Genomic DNA, 21,461 nt, shown 5'->3' with positions numbered 1-21,461 from the left:
GAGCAACTCCTGCCAGCAAAAGCATTACACACCGCTCTAAAAATAAAGCATGAGCTCATGCAATGCACGCACACACCCCTCTGGTCCACTCTGATTGGAGCTAAATATTACCCAGAATTCACCAGCATTCAAAAGCATTTTGTGTCACATGGATGCAGTGGTGAAGTGATAGACTCCTATTTCAAAGTGTAACTTCGCTAATTCAGCTGATGCATTTTCCTCGAACCACAAAGCGCAAAAGATGCTCCACCTGTACTGGTTTCCATTGCTCTTTTAACCTTTAGCATCACTCGTACTGTTCTCTCTCCCTATTGGCTGAGCAGGGATGTTGATTCCGGTGTCATGGGAACAGGTGGAGTTGTTTACATCACACAGAGCATGAATGCAGGCGTGGGAGAGGATGACAGAAAAGAGAGCAATGTGATCTGTTTGCTTATGTTCTGATGATGGATATTATCTTCCGTAGCGCCACAAGGTATAATGTTACATTGCATTTAAATAATGAAGGATTTAGAGTTTAGAGCCTTCAAAATATTGATGATAAGCCTCATGCTTTGCCTATAAGGAATTGACTCTCTGTGTGCAATATGCGGGAAAAGGGATGATGGTTTTCAAAGGCCTATTGATGTCTGTGAAAACAAAAAGATGAGAGAGTGAGTGCAAGAGAGAGAGAGAGAGAGAGAGAGAGCGGACAGGAAGGGCGGGTTACCGTAGAGAGCACTCGAGAAGGAATAGCAAACGTTCTCTTATGTCTAAATGGGAGATGGACCACAGCTAATGCCAGAGACGTTGTATTATTTATTTAAAAAGCCGAAGGAGCTGCAACACTGCAACTTTCTGTCTCGCAGTCCAAAGAGGCACACGCACAGCTCGCTTTCCCAGAGTGTCTCTCTCCACCCAGGCTGGATGTGCGCTCAATACTACCAAATGGTGATTACATGCTGATCCATTAGCATGAGAGAGACAGATTCTGCTTTGGCTATGCAGCAGTACTGCAGCTACTCACTGGCGATGCTGCAAGACGTTAGAGTTTCGCATATCCCAGTCTTCCTCTTGTTTTGATCCCATCTGTTGGGAATTGGGTTTGGCATGCTTCCGTCCGTAGAATCGCACCAAAGTTGTCATACTAGCTTAAGATGATGGAGCACAGCGTCGCTAATTTTTCCACTAAATTGTTTATCCAGGACACCAAAATCGCATCCCTGGAACGCAACATTCGAGACCTGGAGGATGAGATACAGATGTTAAAGGCGAATGGATTGCTGAACACGGAGGATCGGGAGGAGGAGATCAAACAGATGGAGGTCTACAAAAATCACTCCAAGTTCATGAAGACCAAGGTAAACTTTTTCTTCAAGGAGTTTAAACTATAAACCGCTAGAGACACAAATAAATCTGTGAGTTTAGGTAACTGATCAAGTTAAAATGCATAATTCTTATTATTATCTATGTGTTTTTTTAAAGGGATACACTCATGTGGTTGTAAACCTGTATGCTGTTATTTAATTTGTTGAGCAGAAAAGAAAAAACTGCAAAAACCATCATAAAAAAGTCCACACAGTCTCCTGGAAGCCATGCATTAAAAAGCATACCAAAACGTAGGTGATTTGAGCAATTTTGGGGGATAAACTGTTCCTTTAATTATTGCTAGCAGCCTAAAGATGTATATTTTGGCTTGAAGCTTGTAATTTTACATTATATGAGCAGGATTTCTTGTTTAAAGTAAACATGAAATCAATATTTACCCTACTTACTTTCTTAATAAATATTCCTAATTTTTTTTTGGATAATTTGTTGGAGATTTTTTTTTCTTGTTCCAAATTTGAATGTTTATCTTTCTAATCTTGCTTTAAAATGTGAAAACTTGCTTTGTCACTGAAACAACTGTACTGTTCATGTTTTTCAACCCCTCCACTGCAATTGACACTTTGCATAATCCAATCAATTCTTGCTAGATAAAAGTTCCACCCTTGTTTTCTCACTTTGAATATCATGTTTCTTGTTAATGAAAGAAAATGTTGAAAGAAAATTTCGCTATCAGTCCATACTTATCTTCTTTCAAATAGATAATTGTGTCTTTTCATGAATGTTTAAGTGCAGTAAAGGGTTTCCAGTGTCAGGGAAGTGGCAGAGAACATCCTTGCGGATGTCTTGTGGAATTGTAATGATAGGTTTGCTGAGTAATGCTGGAATCAGCAGTATTAAAATAGAGTCTGTAGGATCTGTGTTAATATTTCTCATGGCTGTGCTGACAGTGTTTCCTGTCAAATCTCTTCAGTGTATTTGCTGTAGGTTTATTAGAAATTCTTCCCTCACAAACTTTGGCTGAATCACAGTTCCCAGTGCCAGAAGTCTACCACGCATTGCGTTGGGCACTGTGTCTAGAATCATCACGAAACAATAGATTGCATAAGAGTTTCTGGGTAGTTTTAGCCAAAAATAAATAAATAAATTGTTTTTAAAAAAGAACTGAAAATAGTGTGCTGTCCATAGTGTTGTTGTAAAACTATAAAAAAAAAATTGGTAATTGAAATGAAGGTGAAATAATACAAGTATTAGATGACAAACTTCAACTTAAAAAATAAAAAACCTACTAAAATTATAGTGAAATATAAATTAAAGTTATATATATACACACACACACACACACACACACACACTGAACAAAATGATAAATGCAACACTTTTGTTTTGCCCCCATTTTTCATGAGCTGAACTTTGTGTTCTATGTACACAACATGACTGTTTCTTTGAAATATTGTCCACAAATCTGTCTAAATCTGTGTTAGTGAGCACTTCTACTTTGCTGAGATAATCCATCCACCTGGCATATCATATGATTAGACAGCATGATTATTGCACAGGTGTGCATTAGGCTGTATTATAAGGCCACTCTAAAATGTGCAGTTTTATCACACAGCACAATGCCGTAGATGTTGCAAGTTTTGAGGGAGCGTGCAGTTGGCATGCTGACTGCATGAATGTTCACCAGAGCTGTTGCCTGTGAACTGAATGTCCATTTCTCTACCATAAGCCATGTCCAAAGGCGTTTCAGAGAATTTGGCAGTACATCCAACCGGCCTCACAACCGCAGACCGCGTGTAACCACACCAGCCCAGGACCTCCACATTCAGCTCTTCACCTCCAAGATCATCTGAGACCAGCCATTGAGCATGTTTGGGATGCTCTGGATTGGCGTATACGACAGCGTGTTTCAGTTCCTGCCAATATCCAGAAACTTTGCACAGCACTTGAAGAGGAGTGGATCAACATTCCACAGTCCACAGTCAACAACCTGATCAACTCTATGTGAAGGAGATGTGTTGTACTGCATGAGGCAAATTGTGGTCACACCAGATACTGACTGGTTTTGGACCACCCCGGACCCCTCAGTACAGTAAAACTGCACATTTTAGAGTGGCCTTTTATTGTGGCCAGCCTAAGGCACATCTGTGCAATGATCATGCTGTCTAATCAGCATCTTGATATGCCATACCTGTGAGGTGGATGGATTATCTCGGCAAAAGAGAAGTGCTCACTAACACAGATTTAGTCAGATTTGTGAACAATATTTTAGAGAAATAGGCCTTTTGTGTACATAGAAAAGTATTAGATCTTTGAGTTCAGCTCATGAAAAATGTAGTCAAAAACAAAAGTGTTGCATTTATAATTTTGTTCAGAGTATGTACATAAAAATCACACAACAGAATTGCTAAAACTGTAAGTAAAATTCAAAAGAAATCTGTAAAAAATAAGAGCTGATTATTATTAATAAATTAGTTATATTTATTAATTATATGAATTATTCATATCAATAAATGCTATACTTGTATATAAAAAAAATAAATGACACTGCTATCAAGGCCACTTTAACAAACAATGTACAAAGGTTTGGCTGTGTGCTAATTATAAACATGCATACTAAATATGACAGATGCACATTGGGATTCTGAAATTAAATATTTCTAACTGATATTTAATGATGTTTTGATGGCTTGGTTCTTGACAGAATAATCTCATTGGTTTAGTGGATTTTTGTGCTCATGTGCGTGGGTATTATTTTGTGTCATGCCTTTGCTGTATCTAACGCGCTTGTGAATAAGCTGGGGTTTTTGTTGGGATATTTTTAGAACTCATTTTATCAATAATTGATATGGCTGATGTATATTAAATGGGGATTGCGTTCTGAAATCCATCTTTTATGTGAGGAGAGAACAGATGTAGAGAAGAAAACTCCCATACTCATGTCAGCTCTCCTATTAAAAAAACATTGCTGATTAACACATTTTATGACTTGATTCGTTAAAAAAATAATTAGTCTAGATAGTCCTAAATGATTTCCTTGTCCTATAAATAACAGAAGATTTTCTTTCTCTGTTCCTGCTTTCTCGATCTCTTCCAGATTGACCAGCTCAAGCAGGAGCTCTCAAAAAAAGAGTCTGAGCTTTTAGCTCTACAAACAAAACTGGAAACTCTGAATAATCAGAATTCAGACTGCAAACAGCATATTGAAGTGCTCAAAGAGTCCCTCACTGCCAAAGAGCAACGCGCTGCCATCCTACAAACAGAGGTTAAGAATATTTTCCTATTTTACTTCTTTATTTGTATTTTTATTAAGTTTTAACATTTACCTTGGTGCAGCTCGTGTCCCTTACATTTATGTGTGTTCTTGTAAAGTATTATATGATATTTAAATTAAAATGCAATATTATTATTATTATCTTAATAAGCACTTGAAGACACATCTCACCTGCTTTACATGAGCTCTATGCACATGGTATGTTGTTTAGGTGGACGCTCTTAGATTGCGTCTGGAGGAGAAGGAGTCTTTCCTTAATAAGAAGACGAAGCAACTGCAAGACTTGACAGAGGAGAAGGGAACACTGGCCGGGGAGATCAGAGACATGAAAGACATGCTGGAAGTCAAGGAACGCAAGATAAACGTCCTGCAGAAGAAGGTAAATCTCACTTGGGAATCAAAGGTTAGAGGCCAGTTTTCATGGGCCATTAAGAAATGATTGGGGTCAAAACTGTAAAGCAGTACCAAGAAGAGTGTGATTTGAGCTAGAGCAAGGGGATTTGAATCGATTTAACTTATTGCACCCTATATAGTGTCTTTGGTCAGATATTTTAAATTCTGATCTCTTGCTCTTTGTGCTGGTTTGATCCCTTATATCTTATATTCTAAGTCACATTACAAGCAACCTGCTGTATGTCTTAAATATTTACACATAGAAGCAACCAAGTAGTTCCTTTTGCCTTTGTTCTTGACACAACTTCATACAGCTCCTGTGGGTAAAGGGAGATTGCACCATTCATCAAAAAGAAAAGTGGGGGGATAAAAGGAAATGAAATCTATCCCATTATCTAACCATACAGAACATCATTAGGCATAAATATTCCTATGAGCTGCCGCCCGTACCATTAGAGACTAACCACCATGGTTCATAGTCAGCAGTAGACATTGTGGGCTGAAACATCCTTAGGCTTCCTTCAACACAAGCCCGTTCAAATGGAAAACAAGGTGAAAGATTGAACCAAAAGACCATATAAATGACTCAGATGTGCAGGTACTGTGTCCGTTACACTGGGTTATCCATTTTTGTAAGCTGGCCTTGAGTACATGCAGTTTGTTTGTAAAATGGCTTCTAGTAAATGCAGTATACATCAATTCATGTCAATCAACACTGACTTATTAATGTTTCTCATTGTCAGTGTCATTTGTTGTTATTTGACGTTTGTCCTTGGTATTTTGACAATGTTTGAGAACTATTTAGCAGGGCAACGATCAACATAGCATGACCTTAAGTCAAATTTAAAGGGATAGTTCACCCAAAAATGAAAATGTTTTACTCACTCAAAAGTCATCCTAGGGGTGTATGTCTTTTTTCTTTCACAATTGTATTCAGGTTTCAAAATTCATAACAGTTATCTTCATTTGTGAAGATTTTCATGCAAATTTGCAATGCAAAAAAAAAAAAAAAAAAAAAAACGTTTGATGTTTCCTAAATCCACACTGGTTTTATCTTTTTCCTCTCTCTCAGATTGAGAACCTTCAGGAGCAGCTGAGGGATAAAGATAAACAGCTCGGGAATCTAAAGGATAGAGTGAAGTCTCTCCAGACGGACTCCAGCAACACTGATACTGCCCTCGCCACGCTAGAGGAAGCCCTGTCTGAGAAGGTACCAGAACATCCCAAACATCACAAACATCACAAGAGGAAATGGAAATGTAGAGCAAAAGAAAATCAAATCAGAGTTTCCTCATATATGCTGATTTAGGTGTTTGGAGAATATAAAATAGTGTAGAAATTGCCTTCGACAACATGTGCATGACATATTCACAGTATTTTAAACTTTTTAATTAATTTTGAAAATAAATTGTGTCTGCTGATAGCATTGTTTATTTGCACATACTGTGTTGTTTTAGCACCTGATTCTCCAAAGTAATTATGCAAAACAGGAAATGAAGAAAACATGGCCAAGAAACATAATTAAATACAGCACATTTCTCATCATTCAGGCCAGATGCTCAGAGACTACCATGATCTGGAATACTTTAGTCTGATTTTTTTTAGTAAATTTACCCGCTAATCTGTGAAGAATGAAGACGTTTACAGACTTTATAATACTGTACGTTTACAGTATTTATTGATAAACCTTGAGTGTTAGGGAAGTGGAAATTGTTTTAGCATGCTCAATTAGCCGTGAGTTCAGGTGAAATGTGTTTTTGTCCCAGGAGCGAATAATCGAGCGCCTGAAAGAGCAAAGGGAGAGGGAAGACCGTGAGAGACTGGAGGAGGTGGACTCTTATAAAAAAGAGAATAAAGACCTAAAAGAGAAGGTGAACTCTTTACAAGTGGAGCTAACAGAGAAAGAGGTACGTCAGTGATTGCGTGTGTGTCCGTTTCAGTTGTGTTTCTGTGAGTTTTTGGCGGGACTGTCAGCTTTCGTCTCGTCTTGCTCTTCCTCCAGTCTAGTCTCATAGATTTAAAAGAGCACGCCTCCTCACTGGCCTCGTCAGGTCTCAAGAAAGACTCCAAGCTCAAGTCCCTTGAGATCGCAATCGAGCAAAAGAAAGAGGAATGCAGTAAATTGGAGACACAGCTGCAGAAGGTATGATTTTCTTTCTGACGTATTGATCATTCGATTTTGGACATTTTACTTGGCTGACTGACAAGAAGTGTGTGTCTGTTTCAGAATCTGTCGACAGTTTTGTCAATAGAAAATCCACATTTTTGTTTTCATATATTCTTAGTTATTAAATTTATGCATTTAGCTGACGCTTTAATCCAAAGCGACTTGCAGTGCATTCAGGATATAAATTTTTTACCTATTATGTGTTCCCGGGGAATCGAACCCCCAACCTTGTGCTTGATAGACCTTGCTCTACCAATTGAGCTACAGGAACACTATACATATATAATCGAAAGGTATATATAAATCGAGTGAATGCAATAGTAAATCGAGGGAATGCTATAGTAATCATGTGCACGTTTTAATACAATGAAGGAACGAAGTAGTAAATTGTGCGCACAATTTATAAATTGATTAAACGCAATTGTAAATCGAGGGAACGCTATAGTAATCGTGTGCACGTTTTAGTACATTGTAGCAATTTAGCAATAAAGTGTATTTAGAATTGTAGATAGTTATTTTCAGGAATTTCATATTTGTGCTGTTTTTCTTCTATTTGATCTATTTTTACTTATTTATTTTTGTTCATTATATTACACTACCTTTCAAAAGTTAAGTCACTAAATTGATCAAAAGGGATGATAAAGATTTTTGTATGTTGTGCTTAAATGCTGTTGTTTTGAACTTTCAATTCAATATTTTATTTTTTTAAATGCATCACAATTTCCCCTAAAATATATTAACATTGATGATAATAAGAAAAGTTTAAGTACCAAATCTGCTTATGATTTCTGATGACACTGAATACTGAAGTAATGATGCTGAAAATTCAGCTCGGGTGCATTACAGAAATAAATTACATTTGCAACGTATATTAAAATAGAAACTAATTGTTTTGCATTGTAATGTTATTTCACAATATTAAAGTACACACTATCACAATATTAAAAAATAATGTACAGACCACAGACTTTTGAAGGGTATTGTACAGTATGGAATAGCAATCTTTTTGTAAAGTTTTTAAATTATATATTTTTTAAAGACCAAAACTTTTTGTAGAAAGGGGTTTATATACTCAGTGTCACAGATTTGCTGATTTGAGTGGTGACAATGCAATATCTTTTCTATTTCTGTTCATTTTGAATGAATCCCAGGTTTTCTGTGCTCTCACTCTGTATATATTCTGGCTGTATATAAGAATATCTGCATTTTTAAAAATGATATCAATCAACCTGTAATTAATACCACTGAAATGACTTTCAATAATTTAACCAGTTGTGTCATTGAATGTGTTTTCTGCATCAACTTAATAGTCACGCATTTTAGAGGGCATCATGGGAACTTTATGAAAGTAGTGATGAGTTCCTGTTTTTGTCTAATTTCTCTTATTTTATAATACCTATGTCTCAAACCCTAGTGAATCGCCTAGCTAAATGGCATTTTTGGGTATCAGAGGTGTTTATCAGAAATGCTGTTTTGGTAGGCGATTCGCTCTGATTTGACACTCTATTGGCTTCTTTTTGTTCTTATGTTGCTCTCTAATTATTTACTGTATATTCTCTTGTGTAGAACATTATCATTATCCTGAAAGATGAGCTAATGATAAAGCGTGTGCTGTTTTACTGAGTCCCTTCATCCTCCTCCTCCTCCTCCTCATTTCCCATGATTCCCTCCTTTGCAATGTAGCAAGCAGAGCAGCTGTTCAGTCAAATGAACAATCCCGTAAGTGTCTCTCTGGATCTGTACTAGCACATATTGAAAACATGAGGACACTATACTCTTATTTTCTTTCTACTTTAAATTATCAGAATTCAACCCTGATGCTTTAGAAAGAAAGGGGTCTGAATTTATGGTCTGATCAACTTTACAGTTCAGGAACCATACAATATGTGTTTAAGGTGCAGCTTTTAATTATTATGGAAAATGTCAAGTAAAAATATATCGAAGTCTAAAAGGTTTTTGTTGTTGTTGCATAAGTAGAGGTCTACAGGATGCAACAGTTGTAAGTTATTTAGAGGAAACATAAATAATATATAGTAAATTGTGCTATACAAAAATTAAATGTAAGTGTGAATTACTCTTCCTTAGTTTAGGTGCAATACAGATCTTTTCAGAATCTTGCATGTGCATCCTGTTTAATATGTTTATTATTTTAATGATATAGCCTAAAAATCAGGATTAAAACAGAATGAATTGGGATTCGAGGGCATTCTGTGAAATGCGGAAAAACTGTATTGTTTCCTCATGCTTCCAATGTTTACTAATCGGTTTCTGAAATTAATACCCATATACATGAACACGCATATTTCTGAAGGCAAACGCATTGCAAAGAATCTTACCACTGAACCATGGAGTTCAAATCCACGTTTGCATGTTGCGTTGCATGTTCCTCTGTCGTGTGTTTCCTCTCATGTCGTGATTCAGGTGTCAGCTTTGACCTGTTGCAACCTCGCAATGTATTTCTTGGGTTATTTATGTTGTCGCTTTCTTCAGTTTTGCATTGTGTGTGATCCACTGTGCATTCATTTTCAACATGCCAGTGTAAACTGTGTCTCAGAATGCCCGCAGTGTTTTAATAATTAAGCAAGGCTGCATTTCAATATTGCAAAGAAAATGATGCATAAGTGCAACTTCCTCTGTTTGTATAGTATAACGTGATCTCTTATATTTAGTTTCACATGCAGCAGGAAAAATAAGTGCATTTAATCTTATATTTAAAGCTTGGCTAATTATCTGCTTTGTGGAGCCCTCTAGTCTGCATACTGGTGTATGCACTGGAGAGGCATTCTGAACTGAAGATGCTTCTTCGGGAAGTTTTGATTGACTGAGACTGTGTGTTTTAACTGGTTTCTGTGGTGATGCCTTCCCATGATCATCATACAGAAGGCTCATGATATGGAGGTGCAGCAAAGCTCACGTGGGAACCCTGAGTATGTGGACCGGGTCAAACTTCTAGAAAAGGAGGTGTCCTTCTACAAAGACGAGTCCAGCAAATCCCAGGCCGAGGTCGAGAGGTTACTGGAGATTCTGAGAGAGGTGGAGACAGAGAAAAATGACAAGGATAAGAAGATCGCAGAACTGGAAAGGTGAGAAAAAGCCACTTGTTTAGTTTTTAAATGCTTTTGAAAGTGTGAAGGGCCATTTACACAACCACATCTGGACACACTTGACTGAATTCATTTTTGCATTTTTGTGCATCATTTTTTACATTTTTTTATAAGTTTGAAAATGTAACATGCAAGCATTTCTTTACAAAAAGAACATTTTATTTGAAAAAAGTTTTTAAGAATGATTTTGGCCATATAGTGTAATAGTCTTTCCACCACAGGATAAAATAATAATTATTAAAGGTAATTCTTAAATTATTTAGTAATTTCTTGTAATTCTGTGTTTATATCTCACAATTTATATCTCAAATTTATATGTATATCTCACAACATTATCTTCTGGGAGAAAAATGTAATACTTATGAGTGTATATCTAGAAGTTTTCTTAGAATTGCAAGAAAAAGGGACGGACATATAAAATGTTAACTCAGAATTGCAAGAATACAAGTCAGCTTGTGACATAAAAAGTTACATTTTAATTTAATACTTTTTTATCCCAAGGAATAAATGGCTTCTATAAGACAATGAAGGAAAAGTTGCCAACACGTGTCTTCAATAACTTCCAAAACACATATTCATTTATTTATTTAAATTTGTTAGTGAAGCTGCCATTAAGTGTCTTTAAGTTGTGCAGAGCTTGAATATATATATATATATATATATATATATATATATATATATATATATATATATATATATATATATACATATATAAGTTATTTAATGTATAAAATATACAATATTTGGTTTAAAAAAATTGACACTGTATGTCAGTTTACATGCTTACATTTGTGTTTTTACTATGTATTTCTAAGATGTTAACATTAGTATTAGTAAACAATGAATAAATATGTCCAAACATTAGTAGTGTAGTGTAAATATTGGAACTCAATTGAATTTTTTTAAGATTTGACAAGCTGAAAATATTTATTATTTATTATAATTTTATTATTACATCAGTTGACAGTTTCTACTGTACTTAATATCAAATTCTGCTGGGGTATACAGTAACATCAAAATGCTGATAACAAGAGCCGTTTTTTTTATGCAGTACAAACCATGCTGCACTCTCAGAGATGCTGTCAATAATGCATCTCCTAGAGCTGAAATATGATGGTGATTGCAAATATTTATGCTGTTTCCTGGAATCATGCATTCATGAGGTCATCAGTATTCTGTGTGACATGTTCTGAATATTGATATGGAGCTCGTGTTTAGTGGTTGTGTATTGTCTCTCTCTTCATGCGCTGTGATGATTGATTCACCCCACAGATTTGTGTGTGTTTTGGCATGATCATGTACAACTGCCTCCATATCTCTTTTTTCTTCTTCAAAATTCTTATTTAGTTGTTGAGCAATTCATCTAAGATATTAAGTCCATGCTAGTGCTCTAGGTTATACATCATCCAAAATGGGCATTCACACTAACAGCAAAGTGACCATAAATCTCTGATTGTGATTTGCATATAATGCTGTATATATATATATATATATATATATATATATATATATATATATATATAGTAATGCAGGCAGTATTTTTTTTCCCAGTTTAACAGCATTAAAAATATTCAGTGCAGTTAACGCAGGGGCGGAGCTAAGATTGCCCACCCCACTCACAACTGCTGCTTCTGTCTCTTTTTTTTTCTTTATAAGAATAGCATTTATTTAGATTCAAAATAATCAAATAAGCGAATCAAACGAGTGCAGAAATGGTATAGGTGATGAGGTGCTCAGTGAACTGTGATCAGATGAGATGTTGTCAAATCTGTGCTATTCAGTCGCAAACACAAATATGGTGCCAATCGCTTAAAGTAAGAGCAGCCAAATATCCCAATAACCCAGCTGCTGTGATGTCTGGTAATCAAAGAAAAAAAGAGGAAATCAGTAACATTTGCTTTATTCAATTTCTGTATATTTTTCACAGGTGATTATGACATTTATCATAATGGGTTTATGTGAAGATTGTTTTAAGTTAACTTTGATTAGAAGTAAAAAATAAAATAAAAATAAAAAAGCTATCAATTATACTGTTGTTGAATGGCTATTGTCTATGGTTAAATATAAGGAAATAAATAACAATTTCCCAGACACATCAATAGTATTGGTATTAGTGATAGATGCCATTAAAAAATATTACAAATATACTATATTTATGTTGTTTAAACAATCATTTGAAGATAGAACGTGGAATTATTGCAATATAAAAGTATATTTAAAAAAACTTTAATGTTAGGTGGGATTAATATATATATATATATATATATATATATATATATATATATATATATACTACACGCAAAACATTGACTAGTCATAATAGAATATCTCAGCATTCCAAGTGAGTTTTTTGGATTTATCCATTTATGGCCCTGTTTACACTTGGTAATAAGATGCTTTTTTGTCAATCTGATCACAAGCGGATAATGGAGACAAATACCCATTTATACCTGGCATTTAAATCCATCTCTTCTGTCCATTTTTGACCATTTCTGACCAGATTACCACCTGTGGTGCTGATTATATCAAGAGAAAGGTAAATGGGCAGATCCGTCTGTCGGCATCAAAACACGAGCATGTACTTATAAGGGAAACAGGTTAATTTAGCTCAAAGGGAATCTTTTAAGATATTAAGGGGAATTTGAACAGAATCACTGTTTTACGGCTGATCACTGAGACGCCCTGTGATTCACTGAATGAGCCATTTAACATCAAATCTGCACTGGATATTACTATCCAAAGTATAGTGAAAACACTATTAAAAACATGATAGTCAAATGTGTGGGTTTCATAAATGGTATGGAGTTAAGCAATGGACTGATATTCCTTTAGAAGTCATTTTGAGTTCATTAAAAGACAGTTCTTGTGCTGTTCTCTGACATAAAGATGTTCTGTGAGGACCAGAGGTTAAAAGCCCCCCTTAAAAGTTTCAGTCTAGTTCTGCTAGGTGGGGGGAAGTCAATCCAAGGATCTTGTTTACTCTCATGGCTTTACATGTGAGGGTCAGACTGTCCATCTCTTTGAGTACTTGCCCCAAATTTGACAATCTCTTCTCTGAATTGAAATTGTCAGTAATTGTTCTAGTGGTGTTAATGTTGAAAGCTGTTCTGTGAAAGAGTTGGTTGGTTGGTTTTCTTGCTTCTGACTTGTGGCACTAGGACTTGATTTACAACATACTGTTGCCTTTATGAGGAATCGACTCGTTAGTTTGTCTGGTTCAGGTCTGATACGCTACATACTTACTGCTAATGTTTCTTTTTCATGTTATCAGAATAATACTTCAATACGTCAAAGATTAAATCCCGTCTGGTAAGCACGCATCCTTGTACTCTTGCAATGATTACAGGTGGGTAGGTGGAGAGATGGCTGTTTTTTGTGGCTGCTCGAATACATTCAACCACATCAGCATCTGCACCACGAAAGCAATTCAATCGAATGCGTTTTCGTCTACCTCTGGAAGTGTTTGAAAGTGGACAAGCTCAAAACATTTCAAACGCTGTTTACACTGTGTTTAGCATTGTCCACTTGTGATACGATCTACCAAAACGCATCTCAATACCAAATGTAAACAGGACCTATGATGTTAAATGAAATGCTGCAGTTTGCCGTTTATATAAACACTTTTTGTTCCCATTCAGCAGTAATTCCTGTCAGTGTGAACAGCCCTTATAATAGTAAGCACTTTTAATAATAGAGCACTGGACAGTAAGTTCAGTACCTCATAGGTTCCAGCTCTGGCTCAAAGTCTTGTTGCTTATTCATGGTTGACCTACTCATGCTTTAGTGTTAATGTGGTTTGATTAACCATGTGTGTTTCTGTTTTGTTTTTTACCGTCTCGCCAACTCTTTCTCTGTTCTGTCTGTTGATCTTTCTCTTTTTCCAACCTCCTTCTCTTCCTCGTGTTCTTCCATTTTTTTCCTCTTCTGTCATAAAACACTCCTTTCTTGTTCAAAAATTCTTGTCCATCTTCATGTTCTTCCTATTCTGCATCTATCTATCTATCTATCTATCTATCTATCTATCTATCTATCTATCTATCTATCTATCTGTCTGTCTGTCTGTCTGTCTGTCTGTCTGTCTGTCTGTCTGTCTGTCTGTCTGTCTGTCTGTCTGTCTGTCTGTCTGTCTTGTCTGTCTGTCTGTCTGTCTGTCTGTCTGTCTGTCTGTCTGTCTATCTATCTATCTATCCTGCCATCTTCATTCATTTTACCTCTATCCATAACTTCATAATTCATACCCCCTTCACTGTGAACCAGCCCCCCTCCCCCCGCTGCCCGCCCCTTGCCCCGCCCTGGTGGCAGAGCCCCCTCTGACCCTCCCCCCTCTGTGTCCGCTGCCCCCCAGCAGATTGGGGGCATGGTGTGGGACTTCCTGGGAAAGTGAGTGCTCTGTCCTGGCACCACGGCTCGGCTGCATTTGTCTGTCTGCAACTGCTGTGTGCTTGATGCCTTGATGCCTCCGTTGCACGGCTGTCTCTCATTCACTGGTTTTTCTTGTTCTTTTTAATGTGACACATACATGCCAGATTGCATGGATGTAAAAATATGTGGACTGAGAAGGCCCTTTAAATAATATTGTGTGTGTAATGTGTTTTGTGGTTGTTTATGCTGTTTCTTGCGCATGTGTTGGACTCTCTTCCAAACCCTAGTGAGATGCTTTGCAGTCTAATGTCTACATAGGTATATATAGGCAACATCCTAAACAAGATGGAGCCTCATAAGTGGCTGATTAAAAATGTTAGCGGCCAGCAGCAATACAGTCACACAAACAGTGCTCAAGAGATCTGAAAGAGAGGCTTGATGCTGTTGCTAACTACTCATCAGACTCATGCATTTGTAAAAGCATTTTCTACTCTTTAATTACAGAACCCCTACATTTTTGAATGGTAATATATAAAAGGAAACATTTAATGCTACCTTAGGTTTTGGCCACAACTGCATATTTCATATATTGCTGTCTATCTACATCCTTTTGGGAGTGTACCTATGGTGCATAAACTATGTTGCCTATAGGCAGGAAGCTCACTAGGCTTTGAAACTGAGCTTATGTGTACATCAACCAGAGTGCACGTTTTCCTTTTATGATTATATCTGTTCTGTTCCAATTTTTTTATTTTTTTTAAGATAATAAATATAGAACATGAACATTTTATCTAACGGTTCCATTGTTTCAGCACTATTTTCTTTCACAATATTGTCATACATGTGATAGCTGCACACTTGATGTATCTGTCATAATTTTGGCATTGCAACATTGTTGATGTGCAGTCATTCTCTAAAATTACACCAAAATTAAAGAAATAGTTCACCTAAAAATACAAATTCTGTCATCAGTTACTCTCCCCATGCTATCAGGCTGATTTCCTTCCTTTTATAAAATATAATAGGAGGAGTTGAGTTTATACCAAAGTTTTATTAATTGTTCTAATTCTGTGAGGTTCACACCACAGCTAAATCAAAATGACACAGAGGAACAATATAGTTGGAATCACTTTCAGAATTATTTTTGTTCAGTTAGTGAATGATTAAAAACACTGAGAGCCAACCAGAAACCATTCGGCTTTAAAGAGCTTGGCAGACAACAAAACTGCAGCTCATGATTATTATAAACAGAACATTATCATCTGTTGGTGTGGACACTAATGTCATTATTATTATAGTTTTCACTGGTTTTGGCTGGAACAGGCAGAAAGAAACAGAATGGGGACAGATGCTGTTGAGCCAAAAAGGCCAAAAAGTCATTAAAATGCAATAGAAGTAGTTCATACTTACTTCTTGATTATTATATTCCAAGTCTTCTGAACTCTAAATGATTCGATTTTGAGTCATTGTTACTAAAAATCTCATATTGAGTCCTTTGTCTTCTATTGAAGACAGAAAATCATACGTTTGAAACTACATTTTGGTGAGTAAATGGCGACATTGTTTTTATTTTCAGGTGAACTGTTCTTAATTACCCTCAATTACATAGTGGTTTTCACATAGATCTGTGAACTAATGCTATTTTTAGCAGCCTTGGTGTATTTTATTGTACCCTGCTTTTATGAGGTTACATGCTTCTGTGATCTCTGCGCTTGTTGCTTGGTGTTGCTGACAATGAGCTGAGCCTCGTTTCCTGACCTCTGAACACCCATCTCACATGCTGAACCTCTTGACCAGTCATCTTTCTGCTTCCTAACACAATCTCTCCTCCATTCCCTCTCAATCTCCTGAATGATCCTCTCCATCTCCTCCCACCTCAGCCTTGCGAAATTCCCCTCAAATCGGCCCTCTGCATGAGTAGTTCTGCAGCATTTCAGGCCCTGTTTTGCTCTGTGAATGAGCTGGGTGCTTTAGGTAGGGTTTATTGTTCCTCAAGTAGGTGTGCACCCTCATGCCTGATCGCTCTCGCCCTGTTTGCCACCCCGTGCGATCCCACCCACTGCGGCTCGGCTGGTTGTGTTGCTGCATGTTGGTTCTCTCACGGGGCCCTTGCAGATCTGGACTCAGTGGATTATCCACTGACGGTGATTATTTGAGATGATAGCGTCATGCATCCTGCCTTGCTGACCTCGGGAGCCGTTCTAAACCGCTCCTAGTTTCTCACTTGACTCTTTCCTTCTGTTTTCTGCTTTGTTTCGAAGAATTCTAAAGTTTTATTTCTCCTTTCCTTCCTATTTGCTGTGTTCTGGCTTCTCTTCCTTTACATTCCTGTCCTTCCTGCATCCTTCCTTCCTCCTCTTTCTCCTCCACCAGTCTTGCTCCTAGGTAAGTTGGTTGTTCCTCAGGTGTTGTTCACCCTCCATTATGAGCAATAACCAAGCGTGTTTTGCTTGTGTGATGTTAGAAAAATAACTGTATTTTCCCTCACATTTGCTTGTTGTTGTCACTGTTATGATATTTCATGGTGATGTTGTGTTGTTGTTGTTGTTTGAATTTAATAATCACACATACAGTGACCCCAAAATGTATTTGGACACTTAAAACACACTTTAAGAAGTCAGAATGTCATTGCATTATATAATACATTTTATATGTAATAATAAAGTCACTTTGGAGTGGATGCATTGAAAACTCAAGTAATTCTTCAATTATTCTTAAATCAAGGTACATTTACCGTACTTGAGAAGCAAATTGCATAAAGTCATGAAAAAAAACCTACAAATGGAGTAAAAAAGCTAAACTTGTTTTCCCTTTGAATTAAGTTTATTTTTCTTACTCCATTCCACACAGACGAAAGAAGTACATAGACATAAGGGTGAGCAAATGATATCAGAATTTTGATTCTTGGGTGGACTAGTAATTTTAATACCTTATGTCATTTGCTTCTTAGGTAAATGTATGTTAATTTAAGAAAATTATTTGTACTAGACAACGACAAAAAATATGGTATAATAATTAATTTCGATCATTGTATCATGTTTGGTTGAATAGGGTTTTGTGATTGATATCAAATGTAGCAATTCAGGTGACACTTTCTATTTTTTCTAAGGCAAACCAAGGATCAAAATAAAAAGGGCCCAGGCATCAAGATGGGTCCTCAGATGGACAAGAAAGGCCCTGGGAATATCTTGCAAGACCAACGGAAGGACAATCCAATGGACAACCCAAAGGTGTGTTGTTTTTATTTAATGGCTTTAATTTTAGTCTTAAATCAAGAGAAAACAAGAAAAGCAAAAGGGTCTCTCTTGATTTTCTTGCACACATTTGTCTTTCTTTGACAGATGGAGGAGTTGACGAATGTTTTGGAGAAGACGAGGCAGGAGTTGGAAGCCACTAAGCAGCGTCTGTCCTCCACCCAACAGTCTCTGTCTGAGAGAGACGGCCATCTGACCAACCTCCGACAGGAGCGCAGGAAACAGCTCGAGGAGATCTTGGAGATGAAGTAAGAATCCTTGCAGCCAGACTCTGTTCCTTCATAAATATTTGATGCCTATCATGTTTTGTTTTTTTTGTTGTTGTTGGTGTTGAAAGCTGCTCAGTGTACATGCAGCATGCATACAGTATCTCAAACGGTCTGTTCTCCTCAGACAACAGGCTCTGCTCGCTGCTATCAGTGAGAAGGATGCTAACATCGCTTTGCTGGAACTGTCCTCCTCCAATAAGAAGAAGACACAAGAGGAAGTGCTGGCCCTGAAAAGAGAGAAGGACAGACTAATGCATCAACTCAAACAACAGGTCGGTCGATTTCTGTACTCAAAAAACCATTTAATGACACCTAGAATTAAGATATTGTAGAAGATATGATTCATTTTTCATAGGCGTGACAAATTCCGGCCAAGTCAGTAATTATTATCTTGTGTTCAATAAATGTTAAATGGACAATATTGTAGAACTGTATGATTTTGGTTTTAAAAAGGGTCATAAAACAATCAAAATGAGTAAAAAGTAAGTAGTTTGTATGTTACAAGTACATTTGGGGAACACAGCTATAAATTGTAATGAATGAAAGAAAAAATATTAATTTTCTAAACAAATATTAGTATTGTAATTTTACAGTTCACAATCAAATATTTTATTATTTTATAATACAGTAGTTTTATTGCAATATATATATATATATATATATTTTTTTTTTTATTTCTTTGACAATGCATATACATTTAATATATTTTTATTTAATGACAATAACAAAATCATAATTATTATTTTATAGACACAACGAGTACAAAACCTCCTGAACAAAAAACATACGTGAACAGGAAGGAAAAAATATATTTTCTAATTTTTTTTGCTCAAAATTATAGATTTTAATGAAACCTATCTATATCCAATTGTTGATTTAAAAAAGAATGCTTTAAGCTAGAATAAAACTTTTTTTTTTTTTTTTTTTTTAAGTAGAGGCTTTATTTTGGTGTATTTCATATTCAATTCATACAGCTAAATATACTGTAGGCTTTCTTTGAGAATCATCAAAATCGCTGGTGGTGGCTGGCAACCTTTTTTAAAAATGCTGGCAGGGAAAGAGTTAAAATAGCCAGAAGTAATTAAATATTCAATATCAGCCAATAAACTGAAAAAAGGCGGTTACATACATTATTGTGTATTCCTATTTTCAGCTTCAGAAGGGTGTTCTTCCCCAAATGTGGTCATATCAGCTTACAGCTTTGAAAGAATGAGTCAAAGAAAGTATTAGAAAATCTCTTGTACTCCCCCTGAGGCATGTAGCCACCTGATACCTTGTGAACTCAGCTTTGTATCCTGGCTTTATTAACTCCTGGAAATTGAGTAAAAGCAAACTGATTACATTTGTACAAGCCATTAAGAGATGTCTGATGATCTCAAACCATGTATCAAAAATATGCTGCTTGTTTCTTACTAACGTTTTTATCCATTTTAGACACAGAGCAGGATGAAACTTATCACTGACAACTACGAGGATGACCATTACCACCCTCATGCTCCACCTCCCCACATGCAACCTCAACCAATTCATCCTCAACCCCAACCCCAACCGCCTTACCCACATCCCCAACACCCCCACCAGCCTCCTTACCCACACGCGCCCCATCCCCAACACCCACAGCCTCCACCCCACCACCCTCAACACCCGCAGCAGCCGCCCCAGCCTCAATATCCCCACCCACAACACCCTCAACACCCACAACACCCTCAACACCCTCAACACCCCCAACACCCGCAACCGCCCGGCCCACACCAGCACCCACCTAGACCCCAGCCACCCCATCCTCAACACCCTCATCCTGGGGTCCCTCCGCAGCAGCATCCCCACGGCCCTCCGCCTCAGCAGAGCCCCCACCCTCAGCCCATGCCACACCAACAGCAGCACCCCCATCACCCCCCGCACCCCGGCCCACAGGGCCCACACCCTCGGCACCCTCCACCACACCATCGGGGTCCAGGCCGTGGACCCCCGCATCCCGGACACCGACCCGCTCCAGACCAGGTTTGTATGGTCTCTTCACTTTAATATGAATTTTGTGTCTGCACCTTCTAATTTAATTAATTCATCTAAATTTGTGTATATTCATTTTTTCCTACTTCCTGCTGTTCATCATATGAACTTAACCTTTGCAATATTTCTTATCTAATCTGCATCGCATAGAATCCAATAATTGCTTCTTACTAATTTTAGGATGCTGATTCCATAACTAGTGCCTGTTTTGTTTTGTAAGTTAAATGATACATTTTGAATACTTCTTTCTGTCATTGAAAAATTAGAAAGCTGACACACACACACACACACACACACACATACACACACATATATATATATATATGTATATATATATATATATGTATATATATATATATATATATATATATATATATATATATATATATATATATATATATATATATATATATATATATATATATGTATATATATATATATATATATACGTATATATATATATATATATATATATATATATATATATATATATATATATATATATATATATAATAAAATTCAAAAGGCAAAATTCAGAAAGTATCAAAACATTTAAGTAGTATCAGGCCTTTTTTCAGCAGAATAAAATCATCAGATTTGTGTGTGTGTGTTAATTACAAGCTGTAAACCAAAAAAATAGCTTGTGTTGAAAAGACCAGATTCATGTGTTGTTTTGGCTGCTGGTTGCTGGTTATTTCCTGCCAGGCTTAATCACAGAATTTTTAATCAGCAAAGCCATGTTTTACCAACTTGGTCAGCCTTTATCCACCAAATAAACCAGCACTAACCAACACAGACCAGTGGACCTGGCCAACCACGAATATATACTAAGATACATATAATATGATATGATACATTGCATTCAAATATCAGAGAGTTTGATGTCAGCATTGGCCACTGGAATTGTTTTTGCATGCAAATATGATTTGAGATCTACAACAGAAGGCAATATTAATTCATTTTATTGAAATAATTTTTGTAGTTCAACATACTGTAAGCAAATGTATTTCAGTTAGTTGCGACTTAACATTTCGAATTATCTTTTAGTTTTTTTTTCCGGGTTGCTTCAATCTTAATTTATTTTATTTTATTTTAAATAGTTTTAGTTTTAGTTTTGGTTTAAAGATAACTACATGGATTAAAATCAAATCACAATATATGGCTGGTGTTTTCAGCAGGTGATTGACCTCTGTGTAATCTACCTGTCTCTTACTGCAATCTCTAAATCTCCAAATCTAAACAACCTGCTCTTTCACCTTTAACTCATTGAATTCTCCTCATTTCATGCTGACCTCTGGACATCTGGATATATTTTGGGCACAA

At 36.6% G+C, this 21,461-nt stretch overlaps 1 protein-coding gene across 2 annotated transcripts in view; it reads left to right on the top strand.

The window, feature by feature from the left end:
- erc2 (ELKS/RAB6-interacting/CAST family member 2) overlaps positions 1 to 21,461 on the top strand; it is a 57,227-nt gene that overhangs the window by 29,271 nt on the left and 6,495 nt on the right. For both annotated transcript variants that reach the window (XM_026275048.1, XM_026275049.1), the window contains exons 6-18: positions 1,185 to 1,340; positions 4,403 to 4,570; positions 4,791 to 4,958; positions 6,045 to 6,182; positions 6,739 to 6,879; positions 6,975 to 7,115; positions 8,823 to 8,858; positions 10,020 to 10,222; positions 16,979 to 16,990; positions 17,715 to 17,835; positions 17,947 to 18,107; positions 18,253 to 18,400; positions 19,563 to 20,129. In XM_026275048.1, the coding sequence (XP_026130833.1) occupies positions 1,185 to 1,340; positions 4,403 to 4,570; positions 4,791 to 4,958; positions 6,045 to 6,182; positions 6,739 to 6,879; positions 6,975 to 7,115; positions 8,823 to 8,858; positions 10,020 to 10,222; positions 16,979 to 16,990; positions 17,715 to 17,835; positions 17,947 to 18,107; positions 18,253 to 18,400; positions 19,563 to 20,129 (2,160 nt within the window). The remainder of the gene's footprint in view (positions 1 to 1,184; positions 1,341 to 4,402; positions 4,571 to 4,790; positions 4,959 to 6,044; positions 6,183 to 6,738; positions 6,880 to 6,974; positions 7,116 to 8,822; positions 8,859 to 10,019; positions 10,223 to 16,978; positions 16,991 to 17,714; positions 17,836 to 17,946; positions 18,108 to 18,252; positions 18,401 to 19,562; positions 20,130 to 21,461) is intronic.

Source organism: Carassius auratus, chromosome 11 (assembly GCF_003368295.1).
Source record: "Carassius auratus strain Wakin chromosome 11, ASM336829v1, whole genome shotgun sequence".
Classification (NCBI taxonomy): domain Eukaryota; kingdom Metazoa; phylum Chordata; class Actinopteri; order Cypriniformes; family Cyprinidae; genus Carassius; species Carassius auratus.
Note: the sequence above shows the minus strand (reverse complement) of the source record. Positions and strands in the feature narration are given on the sequence as shown.